Here is a 23,833-nt window from a genome sequence, read left to right as displayed (position 1 = left end):
GTTTTTTTTAGAAACGACGTTTCACAACATCAATGTGTATTCTTGGTTCTTTCGGTAAAGTCACGTTGAAGGGAAACAATCATTATTTTATTGTTTCCCTTCAACGTGACTTTACCGAAAGAACCAAGAGTATGAATCGCTGCAGTCACGAAAGCTTTAAATCAAAATTTAACATTTAATGTGATTTAACATGCATCGTTTTGTCTTTAAGGCCAGTGGGTCGAAACGTCGACAGTCTTTTTTTTGCTTGTTTGTTTTTTTCAGAACGACGTTTACAACATTAACGTGATTTAACATCTTGCAGAGTCTCGTATGAAATTTTGACGAAGCCGTATTTGCTATACTTGCTAGCGAGTGTGTTTTATACATGCATCGTCTTGTCTCTCAAGAAGGCCTGGTGTGGCCCGAAACGTCGAAAATACATTCGTTTTTCAAACGACGTTCACAAAACTGATGCCAATTAACATCCTAACCGAGCTTTCGTGTGTAAGATTTGTGTAAGAATATTTACCTTAAACTTTTCTCAAACGCTCTTTTTTTGTGTTTTTCTCTTAGCCCTGCTTTTTATCGACTTTGCCGTCACACTCCGGCGAATTACTCGGTTCACGCGCGACTGGCCTCGCGCTAAAAAAACACAAAAGTCTTAATAAGTTGAGGATACGCTGTGCTTTAGTTCGAACCGTGTTTGTAGTTGGTCCACTCTTTTTTTAAAAAATAGTTTTTTTTTAATTCCGAGCCCTGTCAAGTTACGAGTCAAAAGCAATCTGTTGGGAGTGGAGGGGGTGGGGGGGGAGGGAGCGGTGGCGCAGTGGTTAGCGCGCTGCGTTACGAACTCACGAATCTCAATTCGATTCCAGGCCACGGATGGGACATAAACAAAAGACAAAATCCGAGTGATGTTTTATAAGACCGGGTCCCCAGGGTTATCTTTCCCCGTGGTGAAGTATGGTGAAATAAGTTACCCCCCCCCCCCTCGGCGTACCGATTGACACTGCTTCTAGCGGTGGCCTTCATCTAGCAGTGGATTGATAAACAGGATGTGACTTTGTGTTTGTATTATTCGGATTATACGACTACCCCCCCCCCTTTGTACTGTGACAAAAGTATTGGTGGGGGGGGGGGGGGGGTGCGTGTTATAATAATCCGGAGAATTCGAGAGTAATGCATCGCTATATCGCGTAACGTGGAAGAGTAGGCCAAAAACACCCTTCGGTCAGCGTGGCGTTCCCCCGGGGGGGGGTCTTCTTGCTGCGCACCCCCTTTTTGTCGTGTCATCATCACGACGACACCCTCACAACTCTCCCATTTGACCCCCCCCCCCCCCCACTAAATCCTTAAATCCAAACTCCAAATATTAATCTAGTGGTTGTTGTCGGCATGAACATGTCACGAAAAGTCCACCCTAAGACTTAATCCTCCTGGGTTAACTTTTCCCCCCTCACCACCCCCCCCCCCCCAATGCAAACTGCTAATGTCACCTGTAGATGGCACATTGATAGATGTATATTATATATATTGCCAGGTTAGGTAAGCAACACGGGCTTGTAAGTGTACAGAGGTGATGAGGTTGTGGGGTAGTTGGGTACTTGGGTATAGGGGCAAAGGCAGGAAGCTAAGTCCATATATGATCTCTGGTAGGTATATATACACATAAATAAAGGCAGATAGGTGGGTAAAGTTGCAGGTAAGAAGGCAGATGTAGGTATAGGTAAGAAGGCAGACGATAGGTGGGTATAGGTACGGATGTATGAATGCAGATTAGGTACCATATATGTAAGAAAGCAGATAGGTTGTTATGGGATGGCATGTTAAAGAGTGGTACGAAGTCGGTAGATTTGTGATTTGGGCATAGGTATGAATGCAGGTGGATGTTGAGGTGCTCGCATTGTTACCTGCGGTGTTTATTTTCTACCTGGAGTGGCAGGCAAAGTCGCACACGAAACACAGAACGGTCACAGACTGTGTTACCAAATCCACTGCTGGATGAAGGCCACGTGGATCCATGGGGGTTTGCTTGACTATACTTCACCACGCTGGTCGGTGCGGGTTCACGAAAGCGGCGGTGAGCAGGGGTAGTTGGGTCCGGTTCGGTAATCCACTCGGCACTGGTCGTGGCCGGGAATTGAACTCTGGTTGTGGCCCGGGTTGGTATGGTGGTTGCGCTAACCACTGCGCCTCCGCTCCTCCGAAATGCGATACTTTTTTTGTGTGTGTCTACAGTATATGGTATCGGAACCTATTCCCGCGTCTCCACTAGGTTTACTCAACCTTAGCTGGGTAGTACTTGGTGTAATGTGTGAGCATCGGATATGGGAGAGACAAAGGCGGCCGGGCTGGGGGGGGTGCATATTGTTGTGCAACACGACTTCCTCCTCCTCCCGAGTCGAAGGTGCTCACTAACAGCATTCGTCCAACGCCATTGGGTCTCCTCTTCCTGATGATGACGCCCCAGAGAGTCCTTGGCAATCTTGTCGCATACTCAAAAGCTACCGGATTATAAGACGCGCACCTTCTTCCAACGTTTGCTTTGAACTATTGGGGGGGTGGGTGTGGGTCTGGGTTATTGTGGGTTTGTTTTATGAATCTGGAGGAATTACATCTGCAATGCAAAACTTAATTTACTCCCTTATCACCTTCTGTTAAGGTCATCGCCTCGTGATGATATGTAGATGTTGAATAATGACTATATATAGGCACGTGGTTTGTGGGTGTTTAGCTTGGACGAACGATGTTAGCCATTGGTATAATGCGCGTGTGTATATGTTATGCGGAATAATTGTATTCGAGTATACAAGTCCAGGATGCCGGTGTTTACGTTTAATTTATAAACAATAAAAAAACATATTCTAATAATGATTCTTTTACAGCCAATCCCTCGATCATTCTTCCACTGCTGTATGAAAACCTCCACCCCGTGCCGTGTTCGACCATACTTCACCACGCTGGTCATTTTTTTGATGGACATTTCTCGCCTCTGATGTTAGCCACTGGCTCGGAACTGAACTCAAGTGGCCGGTTTCAATAGCACAGTGCATTAAGCCACTGCACCACCGCACCGCCAGTGATGTGTGCGAATTCGTTGTGTGTTATATTCTGAATGTCATTTTTTTTACGCGTGTGTGTTGTTTGAAACATCGTACGTAGTGCGTACGTATGTCTTAGATGTGTTGTTTCACATCTACATTATTGTATACTGGATATGTGTATACAAAGGCAGATTACGTGCGTTGAGTTAATATACCTTATGGTGGAGTGGTGGCGCAGTGGTTAGCAACATTGCGTTACGAACTCGGGCCTCTGAATTCAATTCTCGGACACGGCTTAACATCAGTGGGTTCTCACGCCCTCCATCCACGCCCACCCGCACACCCTCCTCCAATGTTGTTCAGCGTGGTGAAGTATGGTCAAATCATCCAGCAGTGTATTATTGGGCAAAAGCGCATATAGGGGAAAACACATCAGCAGACAATGTCGTCATCGTATTGTGCTGCATGTGGCCTCTGTGTGTCCGGGTATGTCGTGTGAGTGGAAGTGCACAGGAAAGGACATTTCCGTTGTTTGAATGTGAATGCACCACGATGTTAGACACACACACACGCACACATTGGTGCACACACATAAAACACAAAGATCCACCACCCCCGTGTAGCCTTAACAGACTGTTGGGGCAAGTGCTGTTAGCGAGCACCTATGAAGGCCGGCACGGCACACGAGGGGGGTGGGGTGGCCAGCACCACGCCCGGACGCCTTTGTCTCCCCAGTCAGGATGTTTTTACACACCGCGCCAGGTACCCATTTGAGGCCGAGTCGACCGAGGGGAGGCCCAGGACCGGTTCAGACAATCGTCACTGGTGTTGGTGGCCGTGAGCGGGAATCGAACCTGGGTATTCGGGTACGTAGTGTTGCGTGCTAAACGTTACACTACCGCTCACGTACACACACACACACACGTGTGTACATTGACAAAGACAAAGATCACCCATATAGGCTTTTACAGACGTGGGTCAAGTGCTGTTCGCAATCCCCTATTAAAGGTCTGCACGGCACACGGCTGAACACCACTCGACTGCTTTTGTCTCCTCCCCCCCCCCAGTGGTGATGTTCACAGACCGTCCACGGCAATTATTTAAGGCTGAGTCGACCTAGGGGCGGCCCAAGACCCGTTCGGATTTCAGTCACTGTTGGCCATGAGCTGGAATCCAACTCGGTTTACCGGCTTCGTGAGCGAATAACTGCGCAACCGCTCCCCAAAATTCACACTCGCACGTCAGCACAGACACGCCGATAGAACACTGATACACACGTGACACAATTACACAAACGCACCGACATACACTGGCCTACATTGACACAGAAACGGAATCAATTGCACACACCGATATAACACTACCACAGTGAAACACACACACACCGACACAATCACAACAACAATCACCATTCGCCACTAAGTGGCGGTGACGTCTCCACGGCGCTTTGTGCCAGGCTAGGTGCACCTTGAGGCCACGTGAAGTGTCGAACGCCCGCTGGCAGGAGGTCACGGGGCAGTCCCAGCAGGTGCCACGGGTCGACTGACTGAGATGACCGAGATGGCTGGCTGATGCACCACCTGCGTCCCCTACTGTGCCAACCTTCTGTGCTTTAGCCACCCGGCGCTCCGCTCGTTGTTGTGAGCGTCGCTCCTCCGCCCTCCGTTGTTGTTGGAGGGCGACTGCCTCCAACTGCCCAGTAGCAGCGTCCTTCACGAGCCTCCTCCACAGAGGCCGATCTTGACACCGCTGGTACAAGTCATCGGCAAGTCCACTCAGCTCCACATCCTCCTGTATCACGTCACTCCATCTCTTCTCTAGCCCGTGTCACTCACCCATCACTCGATCTCTCCTCTAGCCCGTGCCGCGCCCGTTTAGCCCCCTCGATCCGACCGAACAAAAGCTGTTTAGGCGACACAATCGCACACACTCACTGACATGCATTGACACAGTGAATCAATTGCACACACCGATATGACACTACCACAGTGACACACGCACACACTGACACAATTACACAAGCACACGCAATTACGCAGTCGGGCACACAGTACACACTTGACAAGAATAACCCCATCCAAAAATTCTGATTCTCACAAAGATAAAGATTCCCCGGGTATCGTCTGCAACGGACTGTTGGGGCCAAGTGCTGTCAGCGAGTAGCCACCTATGAAGGCCGGCACTGTGGCACACGAGGGATGTGGGTGGAAAGCACCACGCCCGGCCGCCTTTGTCTCCCCTAGTGGCGATGTTTACTCCACACCGCACCAGGTCACTCACTTGAGGCCGAGTCGACCTAGTGGGAGGGTAGGGGGAGGCCCCAGGACCGGTTTGGATAATCGTCACACACACACGGATGACACAGACACAGACGAAAACAAAATAACCCAATAATGATGCGTGTATATTTGAATGTGTTATTAAACACCAGCTATAGGGGGGGTGGGGTTAGTGGGCTGGGTGGTCACAGAAATCACACTCGGTGTGTGTGTTTCTGTCTCGTGGCTGAAACATTGTCATGATAATCGCCGCTCGGCATGTGCGTGACCAAAGTGAATGCAATTACAAACGTGGGTGTGTGACTGCATTGGTGGGGAGATATAGAGGAGTGGTGGAGTCGGGGGAGGGAGCAACAATGTAGCTCATCACATGAATGCCACGCAAGCGATAAATACACAAGCACGCACGCACGCGCACCCACGCGCATAGAAAAAGGTCCCCCGTGTAGCCTCAATGGACCCTTTGGGGCAAGTGCTGGTCAGCGATTTGCCACCTAGGAAGGCCGGAACGGTACACGAGGGGGGTGGGTGGGTGGCCAGCACCACGCCCGGCCGCCTTTGTCTTTCCAGTGGCGATGTAGCTTCGGGGAGGCCCAGGACCGTTTCAGATAATCGTCATTGGCGTTGGTGGCCGTGAGCGGGGGGGGATATCGAACCCGGGACGCCAGGTTCGTAGGCGCAGCAAAGTGCTAACCGCTGTGCCACCGCTCCCCACGATGTGGGGGGCGGTGGTACAGTGGTGGTGGCCACAACATTTACAGCGCCCGGGCCGCCTTTGTCTCCCCAGTGCTGACACCCACTCGCTCGACACGCACGCGCAAGTTAAACAATGTTAGATACTACGCACACCAAGCGGATAAGATCTCAGAACGCGTTCTGAAAGCTTGCAAAGTGGGGGGGGGACCCAAGCAATTCATTCACACATTTCGTGTTTGCAGTACTCGCTCATCGGCCCGGTCCACCATTCGATCTCTAAGGGCGCGGCAGTTGAAGCAATGGGGGGGGCGGCGGGGGGGGGTGCATCATGGTTAGGTCGAACGATGGGGCATATTGCGTCTGGTGGTAGGGCAAAGTGTGTGTACTCCCACGTCTTTGCAGAAGTCGATGCCAGTGTGGAAGAGTAGGCCGAATTGCCCTTGCAGGAGGGGTACTGGAGACGCCTTCCACCGGCAGTGGGTAATTGCAGGGCTGCGCCTTTAACCTTTAATTTTTAAAAAAAACTATACACGGTACAGTCTTCTTACACACTACATTTACGATTTATAAAACCGCGTTGTAATTAATCGCGTCTCATGTGTTGCACATTTTTGCAGCAACATTATTTGACCGAATTACGGTACCGTGCTTTATGTGGGCAATTGGGGCCGACGCACGCGAACGCATGCCCATAAATGAACGCCTTATCTATCGGTCACATTTTTCATCCACTGCAACAACAAAAAAAAACGGGGAACGCATTTCGTGCGAGGCGGCCGGGGCCTATACTCGTGTTTACGTAACAAGCAACGATTGTGATCCGGCAACGAAGGGACAAAAGCGCATCCGTGCAATGCCTTGCTCACGTCCCTGCTGGCGGAAGAGGTTCCATTAGAAGCAGGGCTCTCGAGAGTGCCTCCCGGAGGGGTTATTGGCCTACTCTTCCCCTGCGGGACTTGCCACTCAGAAGGCGGTTGGGGTTTTTACCCACACTTGACCAACGCCGCACACGAAGCCCGCAGATTGTACTCATCTGCGGCTGTACCCATCTGTACAACGATTAATAATGCGACTGTGTGCGAGGCACAGGCCGGGGGTGGGAATTAAATAACAAAACAATAACTTGCGCTGTTGTTTTAACCGCTGCTCGCCGTGTGCTCCAAAGCTGCCAAACGATTTTACAGCAAGCCTGGAGTATGGAATGGAACCTTCGCTTCCATGCATTGCTGCAAGTCCTGATTTCTATAAATCGCACCCCCTCCCCCCCCCCCGTGTCCAATTATGGTAACAGCTCATTATATATATAAACCCACCCAGCCTAATTAGATGCCAGAGTGTTGAGAAACTTAATAGATGTGGTGATGGGTTTTTTTTTTGGACAGGGGGTTCACGGTTTGACCGGAAGGTTTAAAGTGGTGGTGCCACTGCACGGCTGATAGGCACATGTCTCGTCTGCTGATGTAGATCATGTCGCCTATTTATATCGTGGATTCGTTGTGCATAGATAGTGATGTGCTTATTCGTGCGTGTGTGTGTGTGTGTGAACGGGGAGAGAGGCGGGTCCAGTGGTTTAGCGAGTTGCGCTACGAACCTTACGGGTTCTGGGCCTCCTCCTAGGTCGACTCGGCCTCAAATGAGTACCTGGTGAGATGTGTAAACATCGCTGCTAGGGAGACGGAGGCGGCCGGGCGTGGTGCTGGACACCCACCCACTCGTGTACCGTGCCGGTCTGGCCTTCATAGGTGCTCGCGAACAAGACTTGCCCCAAAAGGGTGTTTAAAGCTATATATGGGGGGGGGGGGAATCGTTGTCTTTGTCAGTGTGTACTTGCATCCCTACGTGTTTGAACTACCCAATAAAATAAAAATTGTCTAAAAAAAAATAGTTCCATCTTTTCTCAATCACAGCATAGGTTGCTATCCAGTGGTTATCGGTCACGGGGCTGTTTCGACCATTACTTCACCATGCCTTGTCGCCGCTCTTTGGTGAATGGGGAAGAGAGAAAGACTAAGGCTGGCTCTGATATCACTTGCCGCAAGGATTTGCCACCTGTTCCACTGTGGACCAAACCCGGCCGCATTTCTGAGTCGACGCCAGGTCTATCGTCAATGCTGTGTGTGATCTACAAGTTAAGTTCGGCACAGCAATGCCGGCACGGTTTGCCAGATCTCGGCACAAACCAACTCCTGCCATCCAAACACGGATGCCAATTGCCGGACGGGGTGGCAACTGCTCGCTGACGATGTTACACCGTGACCGGGAATTAAACATTGCGCAGTGCGCTGTCTGCCGATCCACTGCTCCACAGGTAGAACCCACTTCGCCGAAATACAGTTTTGTGCAATTCTGTGGGAATTGCAAAGGATCCCTGGCTTCTGCCAAGAGGGCATTAATAAGCTACAGTTTAAATATTGACTGGAATCACGCTCCGGGGCAGGGCTAGAGAGCGCAAAAAATACATACTGAGTTTAACACGTAGACTTTCGCGACCATTATCGTCCATAATACAGTTTATTTTGGGTCAGATCGCGCAAATATATAACCCGCCGCCACCACCCGACACAGCCAATTAGTAAGGTTTGTCACGTAAACAGAACATGCCAATTCGTTACTAGTACAGCACACCGGTGTGTTGGAGAGATTGTAAATGTTGTGGATTTGCTCTCCAACACACTGATGTGCTGTACGTGTTCTGTTTCCGTGACAAACCTTACTAATCGGCTGTGTCGGGTGGTGGCGGCGGGTTTAACGACATTTACATTTACGCGATCTAACCCCCAAAAAAAACCTGTATCATGGATGAATACATCCTGACTTTACATACTGTATTTTGGTATCGCACTTGAAACCGTGAGATCCCTATGTGTGTCTATAGATCTAATTAATATTCAATTTGAACGCGGCTAATGTAGCTTAATGACGTGAGCTGTTGCTCGGAGGCGGGCCTGCGAGGTGGGTCTCACGGTGGGGTAATTTGCGATCATCATAATTAAGGCTTCTCGCCCCATCTCACGGGCGTTCCGCAATCACTGCAACTTAACCACACAGTGTGCCATTAGCTAATGATGCCCAGTGACGTTCACTTAAGCCATGTCGGCCTCGACGAGCCCCAAGACTCCTCTTCAAAGAGGTTCTGGCCAAGTTACGACGCGCTGACGACTCGTTTGTCCCACGGCCAGAGTCATTTTATGGTTATTTTTCTCCAGATTCAGCAAAGATTTGGGCACCGTGCGTGTCGCTGGCACACTTCGTGAAACCATAAACTATTTTAAAAACAATGAACTTTTTATTTCACCAGGTAAGGCCCACTGAGCCATATTTCTTTGTCAGAAGCGACCTGGCTATCACAAATGATAGCTCAACGAAGTGTCTTATCGTCGCATGGAAATTCTTAGCTTAGTTTAAACGCGTGATGTCGACTCCAAATGCGGAGGGGAAAAACCGGAGGACCCGCAGAAAAATCCACGCGACCACGGGGAGAGCGAGAGAGAGAGAGAGAGCGAGACACACGCAAACTCCAAATATACAGCAGGAGTCAGGGTCGGGATCGAAGCCACGGCCTGCATACCAGGCGAGCTAGTTAACATCTCCTAGCCACCGTGGCACCCTCACAATGGCCTGCCCCCTTTCCAACAACAGCAAGGGAGACCACAGCATCTCTGAGTTCCACTGCGAAGCGGAGTGCGCCGTCATACTTTTTTACAGTAGATGCTCCCCCCCCCCCCCCCCGTAGTGGTAACCAGGGCCCGAACCACGAACCCCTACGAACGGGCGGTAAAAAAAACAAAGCTACCGCTGCCCCCCGCGATCACCGCCCCGAAACGCACCGCGCTAAATGTACGTGCGTGGGGGGGGGGGCAGAGTTCCAGTTTAATTGAGCACCTGTCTGGCGCAGGGCGTTCCGCGGTGGGGGAGTCGAGCGGCGAGCCCGATTATTCGTGTCGCCGTGCCGAAGTTGGCCCGGTGCGACGGCCTCGGGTTTGTGTCCGCCCCGGGCAGAGGTCCAACGTCACCGATGCGCAAAGCGGCCCGGTGACGAGTAGTTAGCCCTGTCCGCGGTAACCGTGCAAGTACTGGGTTTGTGCCGTCCGTGGGCTCCTCGGGGTTGAGTTGAAGGTTATCGTGAGAGCTTGGGATAGAAAGTGGAGCGGCGCGAGGGAAGAAGCGGAGAGGGGAAGTCGGGTGACCTGCGGTGTGTGGCCACTGAGTGAGTGAATTCGTGAGTGAGCGTTTCGGGAGTGTGGGTAAATGTGTGTGTGTGTGTATGAGTGAGGTGAGTGTGTTGTGACCTGCAGTGTGGTGGTGGTGGTTGAACACAGTACGGCTGAGACAAAACAGTCGGTGTCTGGGTGGTAGACCGAAGGGTGGCCACAGTGGTAGTAGTAGCAATAGAAGAGTCACAAGGAGGTGACTGACCGCCGGTGAGTGAGTGGAGCAGATCGCTGATTTGCCGGATCATCGATTTAGCCCTCTGCTTTACTTTGAAGTATATCAGTGCAGTGACGTAATGATAATTACATAAGCAATTGGCACCGTCATCACGCTTGGCAATTAATAAACTGTACCGCAGTGCGCCCTCTACCCTTAAACATTCGTGATGTGCACCTAGGAGGGTGGAGTCGTCATAATTACTGCGATTAACAACAAAAATAATAATGCAAACTGGCAAGCCGTGTTATTAAGTGAGCTTACCCTTCAGTGTGTTGATGGTGTGTATTAAACAGAACTTAATTGTATCACGGTGAGGTTTTGTGCACCTGTAGCGTTAGTAATTAATACGATATTACAGTAAGAATAATAAGCAGCTCTGTGTCCAGTTCACTGCTGGATGAAGCCCTCCCCATGTGCTGCGTTGTTCATGGGCGGTTGTATGACCATACTTCACCACGGAACGATGAGCCAAAACATTCGGGTGTTGAATAGGACCTTGACCTCTGAACCGTGGATCCCACCACCACCACTCCTACCCGTGACCGTAACATAAAAACATTTTAAACACATATCTTATTTACAATAGTTTTATTTTCTAAAGTATTTTTTCTGTTTTATCAGGTGTAGCCCACTCAGCTGTATAGCTATTTTTTTCAGAAGCGATCTGGCTATCACAAATGATAACTCGACCAAGTGGATTGTCGTGTGTAAAATTATAGCAGCCAAATAATCTGAACGCGTGATGTCGATTCTAAATGTGGAGGGGAAAAAATCCACGCGACCATGGGCAAAGAGAGACACGCAAACTCCAAATATACAGCTGCAGCAGCAGGCGTCAGGGTCGGGATCGAACCCACGACCTCCTGTGTACCAGGCGAGGTTGTTAACATCTAGCCACCAAGACCATTAAATCTGGGTGCTGCTGCTCCAGCTGCTGCTGATGCAACTCGAAGCGCTGTGGCTGTGGTGTTAACGGGACGCCCTCTCCGTGTGTTTCTGTGCGCGAACTTCCCACCCACTCTCAACTACCCTCGTCACGAACCTCCCGCCGTTATCCTCCTCCTCCGCCATTGGCTCATCCTCACTGTCTCCACCTCGTTATCTCTCTCTCACTCCTTGGACTTCATCGCTTCGCCCCCCGCGAGTTTCTTGCGTGGTTCCCCCCCCCCCCCATCTCTTCCTGTTTCCGTGTTTCAATCTTCATTTCTGCTGTTCCCGTTTTTAATTTCCCTCTCGCGTGCGTTTCCACCGCCGCTACCCCCCCCCCCCCGCCTGCCACCTCGCTCTGCTTGTCCGCATGGCTGTGACACTCTCACACCGTTATTCATTTGAACTCTCCACCTACTTCCTCTTGCGAGCACTCTCATTTTCTCTCTCTTTGTCTCTCCTGCCTCTCTCTCTCTCTCTGTTCCTCCTTTCATCCACTCTCTTGGTCGACCTTTGTTCCGTTTTGCTCTCCTCTCCATCATTCTCGTCCCGGGCTGTTCCTCCCTCTGCTCTCTGTTAATTTCTTCCGTCTCTCCCTCTCCTCCTCTACCTCGCACCCTTTCATTCCCCTATCCCTCATTCTCTATCCCTTACTTTGTTATAACTCCTCTCCATCCTTCTCCTTCCTCGTTCTCTACCCACCCCACCAACTCCTCCGCCACCTCCTCCCCCCCCCCCCCCGTACACGCCCCCCCCCCCCCCCGTACACGCACACGCACAGCAGGCCCTCGCCTCGTCGGGCGGCCTGGGCATGATCGCGGGTGCCGGGGGCTCCCACCTCGCGGCCGCGGCAGCCGCCAACCACGGCATGAAGCTGGAGGCCGTCATGGAGAACCTCCAGCGGCAGCAGCAGGCGCGACTCGAGATGGAGGAGCGCGAGCGCGAGCGCCTGCGCGACAGGGACATCCGCGAAGCGCAGCAGCAGCAGCAGCAGCAGCAGCAGCACCTCTACCAGCAGCAGCAGCAGCAGCAGTACGCCGTGCTGCGCGCCGCCGCGCTCAGCGCGGCCGCCGCGGCCGTCGCGTCCGGCGGCGCCGGAGGCTCGAGGTCCGGGAGCGCCGTCCCTCGGCATCGCCCGCGCGCCGACGGCGACGGCGACGGCGACAGCGACGCCGATTCGGTGCCGGGCGCGCCGTCCGAGTTCTCGGGGTACGAGCGCTACCACCCGCTGCGGCACGGGCACCCGGGCCGGCGCGTGGCCAGCGACTACGACGAGGAGGACGAGGACCCGGAGGAGGACGCGGACGAGGACGCGGAGGACGACGAGGAGGACCCGGGGGACGACGAGGGGGAGGACGACGGGGACGACGCGATGGAGGAGGGCGACTACGAGCGACGCTCGCCGGGCGGGCCCGGCCCCGCCGCGGGGCCGCCCTCGTCCAAGCCGCCGGCGGCGGCGGCTGGGCTGGCGCTGCACCTGGCCGGCGGGGGGCTCGGCGGGTCGGGGGCCGCGGCCGGCGGGTCGGTGGCGCGGCACTTGGCGTTCGAGGCCGGCGGCGGCGGGCAGCCTCTGTCGCCCGGAGCCGAGGGGCCCCAGCCGTCGCAGGCCCAAGACTGGACCTACGAGGAGCAGTTCAAGCAGGTACCCGCGCTGGCACCGGCGTGGTGTGTGTCCGTGCGCGTGTGTGGTGTACGTCGCGCGTGTCCGACTCCTTTCGCGCCCCACGTAGCCGGGCGTGCCAATCGGAGTTGCGGGTAGTGTCTGTGTGGTGTCGGTGTGTATCCGCGCGTCCGTGCGTATTTGCGTGTCCACGCATGCGCACGTGGAGACACGCACGGATGCGCGTGCGTGCGTGTGTGTGTGTGTGTGCGCGTGGTGGTGGGATCGCCGCTAGAATTTGTGCCACAGTTGCCCCTCGACATTCCCGACAGCTTCGGCCCCCTCGATTTCGCCTGCCGGGGTGAAAGTTCCGAAAGTTGTTTTGTTTTACCGCCGGGGCGAAAATCAAATCGGCACAGAAAAATCACTCGGAACGGTTCACTGTTTGCCCCCTTCGTCTGTGGCCGATCGTAATTTAATCTCCGGATAATTTGTACAAACCACGCAGCTGCACCGCGGTAAGTAGAACCCTCTTTCTTTAATCCGTACAAAATAAAAGATAATTTGTACTTCACCCGCCCTCTGCCCCCATGTCCCTGCACCAATCCCGGTCTGTGTCTGTTCCACTGGAAAAAGTGGGGCTATAGGGACTGAGGGGAGGGGCTGTTGTGTGGGGGGGGGGGTGGGGGATTGGAGTGGGGCGCCGGGGGTGGTGCGAGGGGGCTGTGCGGATGCGGCATAGCTAAGAGGAGGAAGTTGGACAGACTTGTGAAGTGAAGCGAGCGAGTGTGTGTGTGTGTGTGACGTGTACGGTGGCTCGGAGATGTTAACCACCTCGCCTGATATACAGGAGGTCCGTGGGTTCGATCCCAACCCTGACGCCTGCTGTATATTTGGAGTTTTCGTGTCTCTCTCTCTCTCCGTGGTCGCGAGGATTTTCCTCCGGGTCCTCCGGTTTTCCCCTCCACGTTTAGAATGAACGTCGCGCGTTTAGAGCAACTCGGCTACCGCTCTACACGTGTGTGGGCGACGAGCCTCTTGGTCAGGCCGTCATTCGGCGGGCCAGGTCGCTTCTGAACAAAAGAGCTTCCCGGCTCTCTCGCTCGCTCGCGAGGGAGAGCGAGAGAGAGAGAGGGCGAGAGAGAGAGAGAGCGAGAGAGAGAGAGAGAGAGCGAGAGAGAGAGAGAGCGAGAGCGAGAGAGAGAGCGAGAGAGAGAGAGCGAGAGAGAGAGAGTGCGCTCTCATGAGAGAGAGAGAGAGGGCGAGAGAGAGAGAGTGAGAGAGAGAGAGAGAGCGAGAGAGAGAGAGTGAGAGAGAGAGAGAGAGCGAGAGAGAGAGAGTGAGAGAGAGAGAGAGGGCGAGAGAGAGAGAGTGAGAGAGAGAGAGAGTGCGAGAGAGAGCGAGAGAGAGCGCTCTCATGAGAGAGAGAGAGAGAGAGCACTCTCGTGAGTGAGCGCGCACACGAGCGGCACGTGGATTTAACTCCGGCCGGGGGTCTGAGCGGCTCGCCAGAAAGGAAGGCCCCGCGGTGTGTGGGGTGCGCGTGTGTGCGCGTGTGTGCGCGTGTGTGCCCGTGTGTGTGCCCGTGTGTGTGCCCGCGCGTGCCCGCGCGAGGAGCGGTGGCGCGGGTGGTCAGCGCGCTGCGCCACTCGACCCCGCGGCTAACGGCGAGTGATGTCCGAGGCGTTCCAAGGTGGGGCGGTGCGCAAAACTTCAGCAATGGGGAGACAAAGGCGGCCGGGCGTGGTGCTGGCCACCCACCCCCTCGTGCGCCACGGTGCCGGCCTTCGTAGGCGCCGCTACTCGCGAACGGCACACTCGCCCACACGGTCTGGTACAGGCTGCACGCCGGGGGAACTTTGTAACTTCGCGCACGCCGGGGGAGCGGTGGCGCAGCGGTGGGCACACCGCGCTACGAACTTGCCGACGGTTGATGAGCTATCGGGAATCTCGGTCCTTGCGCTCCCGTCGCTGGACCGAGGCTTTGCGCGGTGGGCAATCATCACGGCCGGGGAGACAAAGTTCACCCCGTGGGTGTGGTTCCGGCCACACACACACACACACACCCCCTTCCCCCGCTCTCGTGCCGCCCGTCGTCGATGCTGCTCCCCGTACGCCGCTCGCCCCGAGCATTTTGTGTAAGCCACGTGGTGGGGATCTCCGCGGTTGTCGTTTGTACGTGCGTGGGCATGCGTGTGCGTGTGTGCGCGTGCACGTCTGCGAGTCCGTGAACAGCACCACCGGGGAGGCAAAGGCGGCCCGGGTGTGGTGCTGGCCCACGCACCTCCTTGCGTGCCGTGCCGGCCTTCGTAGGCGCCACTCGCACGCAGCGCTCGCCCCAAAATTATTTTAAGGCTATCCGGGGGGATCTTTGTGTGAGAGTGTGTGCGTGTGTGTGCGTGGGGGCACATCGTGTATGTCTGCGCGTGTATGTCCGCGTGCGCGTGTCTCTCTGTGTGCTCGTGTGTGTTGTGTCTCTTGTGCGTGCCCTTCGCGGGTGTTCCTTGCTCCGGGGGTATCCCCTCTCCGTCACCGCGCGTAGCACTTGGACGGTGGCCAGGTGTCTCCCCGGCCCGCGCGTGCTGCTGCTGCTGCTGCTGCTCCCTGCCAAGCCGCTTTGGCAGTCGATCAAATGCTCAAGTGGCAAAAGGGGAAACCCCCCCCCCCCCCCCCGGTAATAACGCCAAGCGCCCGGCACCCTCCCCCTCTCGCTCGTCAAGCGCGCCAAGAGTTCGCTCCGGGCCGTCACCGGCAAAGGGCCAAACTGCGATCGTGTTTTTTGGGGTCGCGCTTTGTCGTCGTCGGCATCGTCGTTGTTGTTGTTGGTGTTGTTGTTGTTGTTGGTATTGTTGTTGTTGTTGTTGTCGTCGTCGTTATTGTCGTCGTTGTTGTCGTCGTTGTCGTCGTTGTTGTTGTTGTCGTTGTTGTCATCGTCATTGTTGTTGTCGTCGATGTCGTTGTCGTTGTTGTTGTCGTCGTCGTTGTCATCGTCGTTGTTGTCGTCATCGTTGTTGTCGTTGTTGTTGTTGTTGTTGTTGTTGGTATTGTTGTTGTCGTTATTGTCATCGTCGTTGTCGTCGTCGTCGTTATTGTCGTCGTTGTCGTCGTTGTCGTCGTTGTTGTCATTGTTGTTGTTGTCGTTGTCGTCGTTGTTGTCGTTGTTGTTGTCGTCGTTGTTGTCATCGTCGTTGTTGTTGTCGTTGTCATCGTCATTGTTGTTGTCGTTGTCGTCGATGTCGTTGTCATTGTCGTTGTTGTTGTCGTCGTCGTTGTTGTTGTCGTTGTTGTCATCGTCATTGTTGTTGTCGTCGATGTCGTTGTCATTGTCGTTGTTGTTGTCGTCGTCGTTGTTGTTGTCGTTGTTGTCGTTATTGTCGTCGTTGTTGTCGTTGTTGTTGTTGTCGTTGTTGTCATCGTCGTTGTTGTCGTCATCGTTGTTGTCGTTGTTGTTGTCGTTGTCATCGTCATTGTTGTTGTCGTTGTCGTCGATGTCGTTGTCATTGTCGTTGTTGTTGTCGTCGTCGTTGTTGTTGTCGTTGTTGTCGTTATTGTTGTTGTTGTTGTTGTCATCGTCGTTGTCGTCGTTGTCGTCGATGTCATCGTTGTTGTCGTCGTCGTTGTCGTTGTCGTCGTTGTCGTCGTTGTTGTTGTTGTTGTTGTCATCGTTGTTGTCGTTGTTGTCGTCGTTGTTGTTGTTGTTGTCGTCGTTGTCGTTGTCGTCGTTGTCGTCGTCGTTGTTGTTGTTGTTGTTGTCGTCGTTGTCGTCGTTGTCGTCGATGTCGTCGTCGTTGTCGTCGTCGTCGATGTCGTCGTTGTCGTCGTTGTCATCGTCGCCGCCGTCGTTGTTCCGCGCGATGCCCCAAGCGTTTCGCCGCGCGCCCGCCGGGGAGCTCCTGCGGGGAACCGTTTGGCAATGGCTCCCTCGCAAGCCGTGCCCGCGACGACGCGCGGCAAACGCCTGCGCAGTGGTCGCGCTGAAACACCGACGACGGCGGCGACGACAGCGACGACGGCGACGACGGCGACGACGGCGGCGTCGACGGCGTAGAGAGAAAAATAAGTTCGCGAATTTCGAAGTTTCTTCCGCCCTTCCGCATTCGTCGCAATCGCCGGCGGCTTTGTCGTCGCGAGCGTCGCTGCGGCTTTTGCGCGGACGCAGGAATGCTGCCTGCGTCCGCGCGTCAACGTTACACGCGGCGTGCGTGTTTTTAAAATGTCTGCTTGGGGAAAACGGCGGTTCGGGGAGCGCGGGACGGGCGGGACGGGCGGGACAGGCGCCACCGCACCAGATGCTCATTGAGGCCGAGTCGACTTAGGTGGGGGGGGGGTGGGAGGGGGTGGGGGGGGGCCGGCCCAGGTACCGGTTCAGGTAATCGGCGCGGGTCTTGGTGACCGTGAGCAGGAATCGGAATTCGGTGTCGCCGGTTCCGTAGGGACCGCATGCCCCAGCGAGCGGCGAGGGGAGACCAGTCCGTTGTGAACCTCCGCTCTGTCACAGACACGGGGCCTCACTCGAGCACGGCTCCTTGTGCACACGAGCACTGTGGGAACGTTGTTTTGTACGCTCCTCCGAGAGATGGGCCCGAGCTATGGAGGCAGCTCCCGAGGAAGGCGTTTTGGCCCACGGGCGTCTTTGAGAGGGAATGCTGGGAATTCCGCGGCGAGACGGCGATAAGCGATGCGCAAATCCTGAAGACGTGCGTAGAAGTGTGGTCTCCATGTGTCCGTTGACCGAGAGGAAGACCTGAGAGCGGATCGTGGGAGAGTGTTTGGGGTAATCTATGGGTCTCTGTGCGAGTCTGCGGGTCTCTGTGCGAGTCTACAGGTCTCTGTGCGAGACTTTGGGTCTCCGTGTGAGTCTATGGGTCTCCGTGCGAGGCTACGGGTCTTTGTGTGAGTCTACGGGTCTCTGTGCGAGGCTCCGGGTCTCCGTGTGAGACTCCGGGTCTCTGTGAGAGTCTACGGGTCTCTGTGTGAGTCTATGGGTCTCTGTGCGAGTCTATGGGTCTCTGTGCGAGTCTACGGGTCTCTGTGCGAGACTTTGGGTCTCCGTGTGAGTCTATGGGTCTCCGTGTGAGACTCCGGGTCTCTGTGCGAGTCTACGGGTCTCTGTGAGAGTCTATGGGTCTCTGTGCGAGTCTATGGGTCTCTGTGCGAGTCTACGGGTCTCTGTGCGAGACTTTGGGTCTCCGTGTGAGTCTATGGGTCTCCGTGTGAGACTCCGGGTCTCTGTGCGAGTCTACGGGTCTCTGTGAGAGTCTATGGGTCTCTGTGCGAGTCTATGGGTCTCTGTGCGAGTTATCGGGTCTCCGTGTGAGTCTATGGGTCTCTGTGCGAGTCTACGGGTCTCTGTGAGAGTCTATGGGTCTCCGTGTGAGTCTACGGGTCTCTGTGTGAGTCTATGGGCCTTGCCGGCCCACCGTGGATCCGGCTGACTTTTAGCAGCAGGGTGGGCAAGCGAGCCGGAAGGGGAAAGGCGTAGCGCCCATAAAAGTGTGAGCACGATGTGTCCGTGCGTGCGTGTACGTGTGTATGTATAGCCTAGGTCGACTCGGCCTAAAATGAGTACCTGGTGCGGTGTGTAAACATCGCCACTGGGGAGACAAAGGCGGCCGGGCGTGGTGCTGGCCACCCACCCCCTCGTGTGCCTTCATAGGTGCTCGCTAACAGCACTTGCCCCAACAGTCTGTCATAGGCTACGCGGGGGATCTTTGTGTTTCAAGGCTTATTCTTTATTGCAAGGCCCACGGGGCCTTTGGTGCGGGGGGGGGGGGGCCTGATGTACGGGCCCCCGACAATGCACAAAGGGTGATGACACCCCCTGCCCCCCCCCCCATCATCATCGCCGTGCTGCTGTCAACCTCCCAATGATTCCACGTGGTGTGGCGGGCCCCCCTCACGCTGATGATATCGGCGAAAGCGGCCACCCCCCCCACCCCTCCTCTGAAAATGTAAAACTCTGAAGACTCCTCCACACGTGTGTCGAGCTCTCTACCCCCTCCCACCCTTCACTGCAACACACACACACACACGCGTGCAACAGCTGAACATTGCACAGTGACGTGTGTGTGATCGGATTGTGTGAATGATGATGGGTATCACTTACCGGTCTGAAGAACATAATAGGGAGTGGCAGGGAGAGCGAGAGAGCGAAAAGAGAGAGCCAGCGAGAGCGAGAGAGAGGAGTCTGAGAGAGAGAGAGAGCGCGAGTGAGCGAGCGAGCGAAAGAGAGAGTGCTGGAGGAGAGAACAGAGAACATTCTCCCTCGTTTTTGCCTTCAAAGAATCCCCACCAACACCAACCAGACCTGCTACCCTACCCTCCGGCTTCCCTAACATTTTAGCACCCCCTCCCGGAGCCCCCACCAAACCACCCACCCACCCACCCACACCGCCACCACCCCACCCACCCACACCACCCCACCCAACCAACCTATCAAACACCATTTTTCGTTGTTGGTAACTCCACCTTTGTTGTTGTTGTTGTGAATCCCCCCTCCCTCCTTTGTTGTTGTTGTGAAACCCCCCCCCCACACACTTTCCCAATTTGCCAGAGGCCTTTCTTGTTGTCTTAGCGGCAACAGCTGCTGCTGCCGCCGCTGCCACGTACGGACAGACGGGGCAGAGACGCACGCACGGCTGCCGTGCCCTCTCGGAATGGCCGGGGTTTATGTGAACGTGCAAAAGTAGAGAAGGAAAGGGGGTGGTGGCGGTGGTGGGGGCGGCGTGCGGTGGGGGGGAGTGCGCTTCCATCGCCACCCCCCCAGCCCCAGCGGTTTTGTGTCTCTCGCCAAGCGGGGCGGTGCCGGACCCACCGACTTTACTAATTCATGTTGCTCCACGGTTGTTATCGTCCCCATCCGCCGCCACATTTGCGTCCACGCACAATACGTAATAACCTTTCCGCGCTGTGGTGGGGGGGGGCACGGGGTGGGCAGGGGCAGGGTGGTGGGTGGGTGGTGCTGCTATAATTACTGTATAGAGTAATGTATTGCGTGCGACCCTTTGTGCTGTAAATAAGTGCCCGGTTACATGCTAGGGTTACAGTTGCCTACAGTTCATCTGTCCTCCTGTGACTGCCACGGAGGCTGCATTTAACAATTGTAATCGAGTTTCCCTAACGGGGCGTTATGGCTCGCAATCAAATTTCCTGTGCCGAGCGCCCGGCCCCTCCGCCCCTCCGGGCTCTGCCACTCCCTCGCTTCGGGGGGGGTGGTTGTTGTGGTGGTTGAGGTGGTGGTGGTGGTGGTGGTTGTGGTTTGCCCCGGAGCGCTGTCGCGCGATGCGTCCGAATTGCGGCCGTACGCCACACAGCTGGCTCGGGGCCGCCACGGCGGGTTCCGTCCATTCTCGACGGAGTCGATTCATCCCTTGCGGTTGCTGCGCTTCGGACTCTCCTCGCGCCGTGCGCCTTGTATTTTCAAGGGAAAAGTTACGGGCGCGTCTTGCAAACCTGGTAGGCGCGTGCGTGCGCGTGCCTTTGTGTGCTCGTGTCACGGTGAGCCACCCTCGCGTGCCGCGGTGCCGCCCTTCATGGATCCTACTCGCTAACAGCACTTGCCCCCAACGGTCTGTTAAGGCTACACGGGGGATCTTTGCCTTTGTATCGGTTAGCGCACGCTGCGCTACGAGCCCGGCGACCCGACTTAGATTCCCCGCTCACGGCCACCGGCACCGGTTACGATTGTCTGAACCGCTCCTGGGCCACCCCCTAGGTCGACTCGGCCTCAAATGAGTAACCTGGTGTAGCGGTGTGTGTAAACATCGCTAGCACTGGGGAGACAAAGGCGGCCGGGCGTGGTGCTGGCCACCCACCCCCCCCTCGTGTGCAACAGTGCCGGCCTTCATAGGTGCTGCTTCTCTTTAACAACACTTGGCCCCAACAAGTTATAGGCTGTAGGGGGGGGGGCGGGGGGGTCTTTGTCTTTCCACTCATTGACGATTAGGCAAAGAGAAAAGCAACGTTCATAGAAGAGATTGAAAATGATGCGAAGATGTAAATCGATACGACATAAACATTTATTTCCAAAAATCATCACGTGGGGGTGGTGGTGGCAGGGGTGGGGGTGGCGTACACGGCGCTGAATTTCCAGCGTTCCAGAAACCGCATGCCCGTTGTCGGCCATTTTAAAATGGCGGCAGAGTGATCGATAATTAGAATGAAATCTTATTAATCCTATCTAATCGATTTTTAAAAAAAAAATGTTGCGCGAGTTCCCACACCTCCCGCCGTCACCACGACTAGGACGAAGACGGTGGCACGTCTGACGACCGTCGGTTTAACTACTCGACCTGCGCCGGGCACTGGGGAAATGGTGGCGGACGCACCGCTCGTACTGCCACTGCCACGTCGCGCCCACGGAGAGAGGGCCCCGTCGTCCCCATCCCCGCCCACCCCCCCATCCCGTCCCGTTAGCGGCCGGGTGCTCCATTTAGAAGTTTATTGGCGTTGGGATTTTACGCCCGGGGATTGAGCCTGGCGTGGCATGGGCTCTGTGCCTGGCCTAGTCCTCGCTCGCTCGCTCTCTCTCTCTCTTGCACCAACTCTGGCTTGGCAGCGATTCTCAGAATCGCAACGTGGATTCGTACCGGAAAATCCCGGGGGCGAAATCGCCACGGCCGACGCATGCTTTTTTAAGTCTGCTTTTACACACGAACAGAAATGTTGAGCGACGCGTCGGGATGCTCTCCGCCAAGCACGCCGGGGGCGGGAAGGTTCCCCAACAATGACACCAGCGGCTGGCGCCCCCCACCCCCCCCTAAAGAGTTTTGGGACGATGATTGTCGGGCATCCGGAGGGCCCACTTCTTCTTCGTCATCATCACGGCGCTCGCCCATTTGGCAGAGGTGTCAAATTTGACACCGTTCACTTTCCCCTTCCGTTCACATGCCCGGAACAAAACAGATTTGCTGTCCCGAGGCCTCCCTTCATCTCTGCTGAATATCTGTCTTGGCTGTTTCTCTGGATAATTATCTGGCCGTCTGTATCATTGGATATGTCTCTCCTGTATCATTGGATTTCTGTCTCTCCTGTATCATTAGATATCTGTCGGCCAGAATATCTTTTTGTATCTGTCTGCATGCCTGGCTATGTTCCTCAGATATTCTTTTGTTTCATTTGCATTATTACTATTCTGCTAGATTGCCCACGAGAAACCTTCGCTGAGTCTCAAAACCCTTTTTCAGCAGGGTGCTGACAAGTTTTTCACAGTGGTGGGGGGCGATGTTGCTGCTGTTGCTGCTACTGCTGTTGCTGCTGCTACTTCTGTTGCTACTGCTGTTGCAACTGCTGCTACTGCTGTTGCTACTGCTGCTACTGCTGTTGCTGCTACTGCTGTTGCTACTGCTGCTACTGCTGTTGCTGCTACTGCTGCTGTTGCTGCTACTGCTGCTGTTACTACTACTGCTGTTACTGCTGTTGCTGCTACTGCTGCTGCTACTGCTGCTGTTACTACTACTGCTGTTACTGCCATTGCTGCTGCTACTGCTGCTGTTGCTACTGTTGCTGCTACTACTGCCGCTGCTGATGGAAGCTGTGTGTGATCCCAATTGAGCAATTTGCAGGGTTCATTTTCAGCATTGCGACGTTTTTGGCCAACGCCACTCACTATGCACGACAGGGGGAGGGTATCTACAAACTCCATACAGAAAGGCACCTAGACGCCTTCTAGCTGTGCGGCACAAGCATCACGTCCGTGGCCACCCTGCCAACCTCGTCGCTGTGCATGTCTCTCTGTGTTTTGCTTGATATCTGAATGTCTGTCTGCATCTCTCAATATTTCCCTGTCTGCCTGTATTTCTGGATATATGCTTGCCTGTGCATCCTTATGCCTGCATTTATGTATATCTGACCGTATACCAGTCTCTCAGTCAAGTTATCTACCTTGCTGCCTTAATAGGAGCTTCCTAACATCACTTGGATGTCTTTAAAGGCCATGATTTGCTCTGGTACATTTTAGGATTACTGTTGGCAGCAATTTTCACTCGTAATAATAATACTTTCATTTCGTATATATCTTCATTCAGGCTCATAGCATATCGTAATGCTGTACATTAATTATATATATGAGGGCAAAATCCCTTATACAGCCCACACCCAAGCACATTAAAACTCATGCTACGAAGCAAAAAATAAAAATGAATAAAACAAATTAAGAAATGGCACCAACACAAAAAGCACAAACAATAATTTGTTTTCACGACTAGTAGTGTGTAACTATACCAACCATACGGTGGCACAGACAATTAAATTTTTATTGTTGTTAAAAAGTAAGTTTGAGGAACAATGATCATATTTTTTTGTTAAAAAGTAAGCACACAACAATTTAGTCACGTGCCTTCTGCCCGGGCTCTGATTGGCCGTCGTTATCCACATTTCTCGGTCGGGGGCAGCAGCCATCAGAATTGTCCGGATTCAGGCAACCTCCGTTGTTTTTTATTCATTACGGTGGTGGAAAATGGTGCGGCAAGCCATTTGCCGTTGCCAGCAATTGCCGGCAACGATTGCCCTAAAATTGCTGGAGTGAATCATGGCCTTACGGCACAAAAGCCGATTATCTGCTTGTGAGTGTGTGCGTGTGTGTGCGTGTGTGTGCGTGTGCGCGCGCTTGTTGAGCGGCAGTGTAGTGGTTAGCTCGCCGCGACCCCAAGGTTCGAGTCCCCGCTCACGGCCAGCAATGCAAGTGATTAATTATCTGAGGCGGTCCTGGGCTTCATCCCCTAGGTTGGCTCAGCCTCAAATGAGTACCTGGCGCGACGTGTCAACATCGCCACCGCGGAGACAAAGGCGGCCGGGCGTGGCGCTGGCCACCCACCCTCCCGCAGCCCCTTCGTGCGCCGTGCGGACCTTAATCGGTGCTGCTCGCTACCAGCGCT

The 23,833-nt window shown here is 54.4% G+C and overlaps 1 protein-coding gene across 5 annotated transcripts in view; it reads left to right on the top strand.

Moving 5' to 3' along the window:
• The window catches only part of LOC116954947 (uncharacterized), a 261,733-nt gene that overhangs the window by 6,586 nt on the left and 231,314 nt on the right, over nucleotides 1–23,833 (top strand). For 4 of the 5 annotated variants that reach the window (XM_076052742.1, XM_076052744.1, XM_076052746.1 and 1 more), the window contains exon 2: nucleotides 12,141–13,001. In XM_076052742.1, coding sequence (XP_075908857.1) covers nucleotides 12,141–13,001 — 861 coding nt within the window. The remainder of the gene's footprint in view (nucleotides 1–12,140; nucleotides 13,002–23,833) is intronic. The other variant, XM_076052743.1, reaches the window with a different exon arrangement.

This window comes from Petromyzon marinus, chromosome 57, assembly GCF_048934315.1.
Source record: "Petromyzon marinus isolate PM22_M1 ecotype Great Lakes invasive population chromosome 57, UKy_Petmar_22M1.pri1.0, whole genome shotgun sequence".
NCBI classification, from domain to species: Eukaryota; Metazoa; Chordata; class Hyperoartia; order Petromyzontiformes; family Petromyzontidae; genus Petromyzon; species Petromyzon marinus.
Note: the sequence above shows the minus strand (reverse complement) of the source record. Positions and strands in the feature narration are given on the sequence as shown.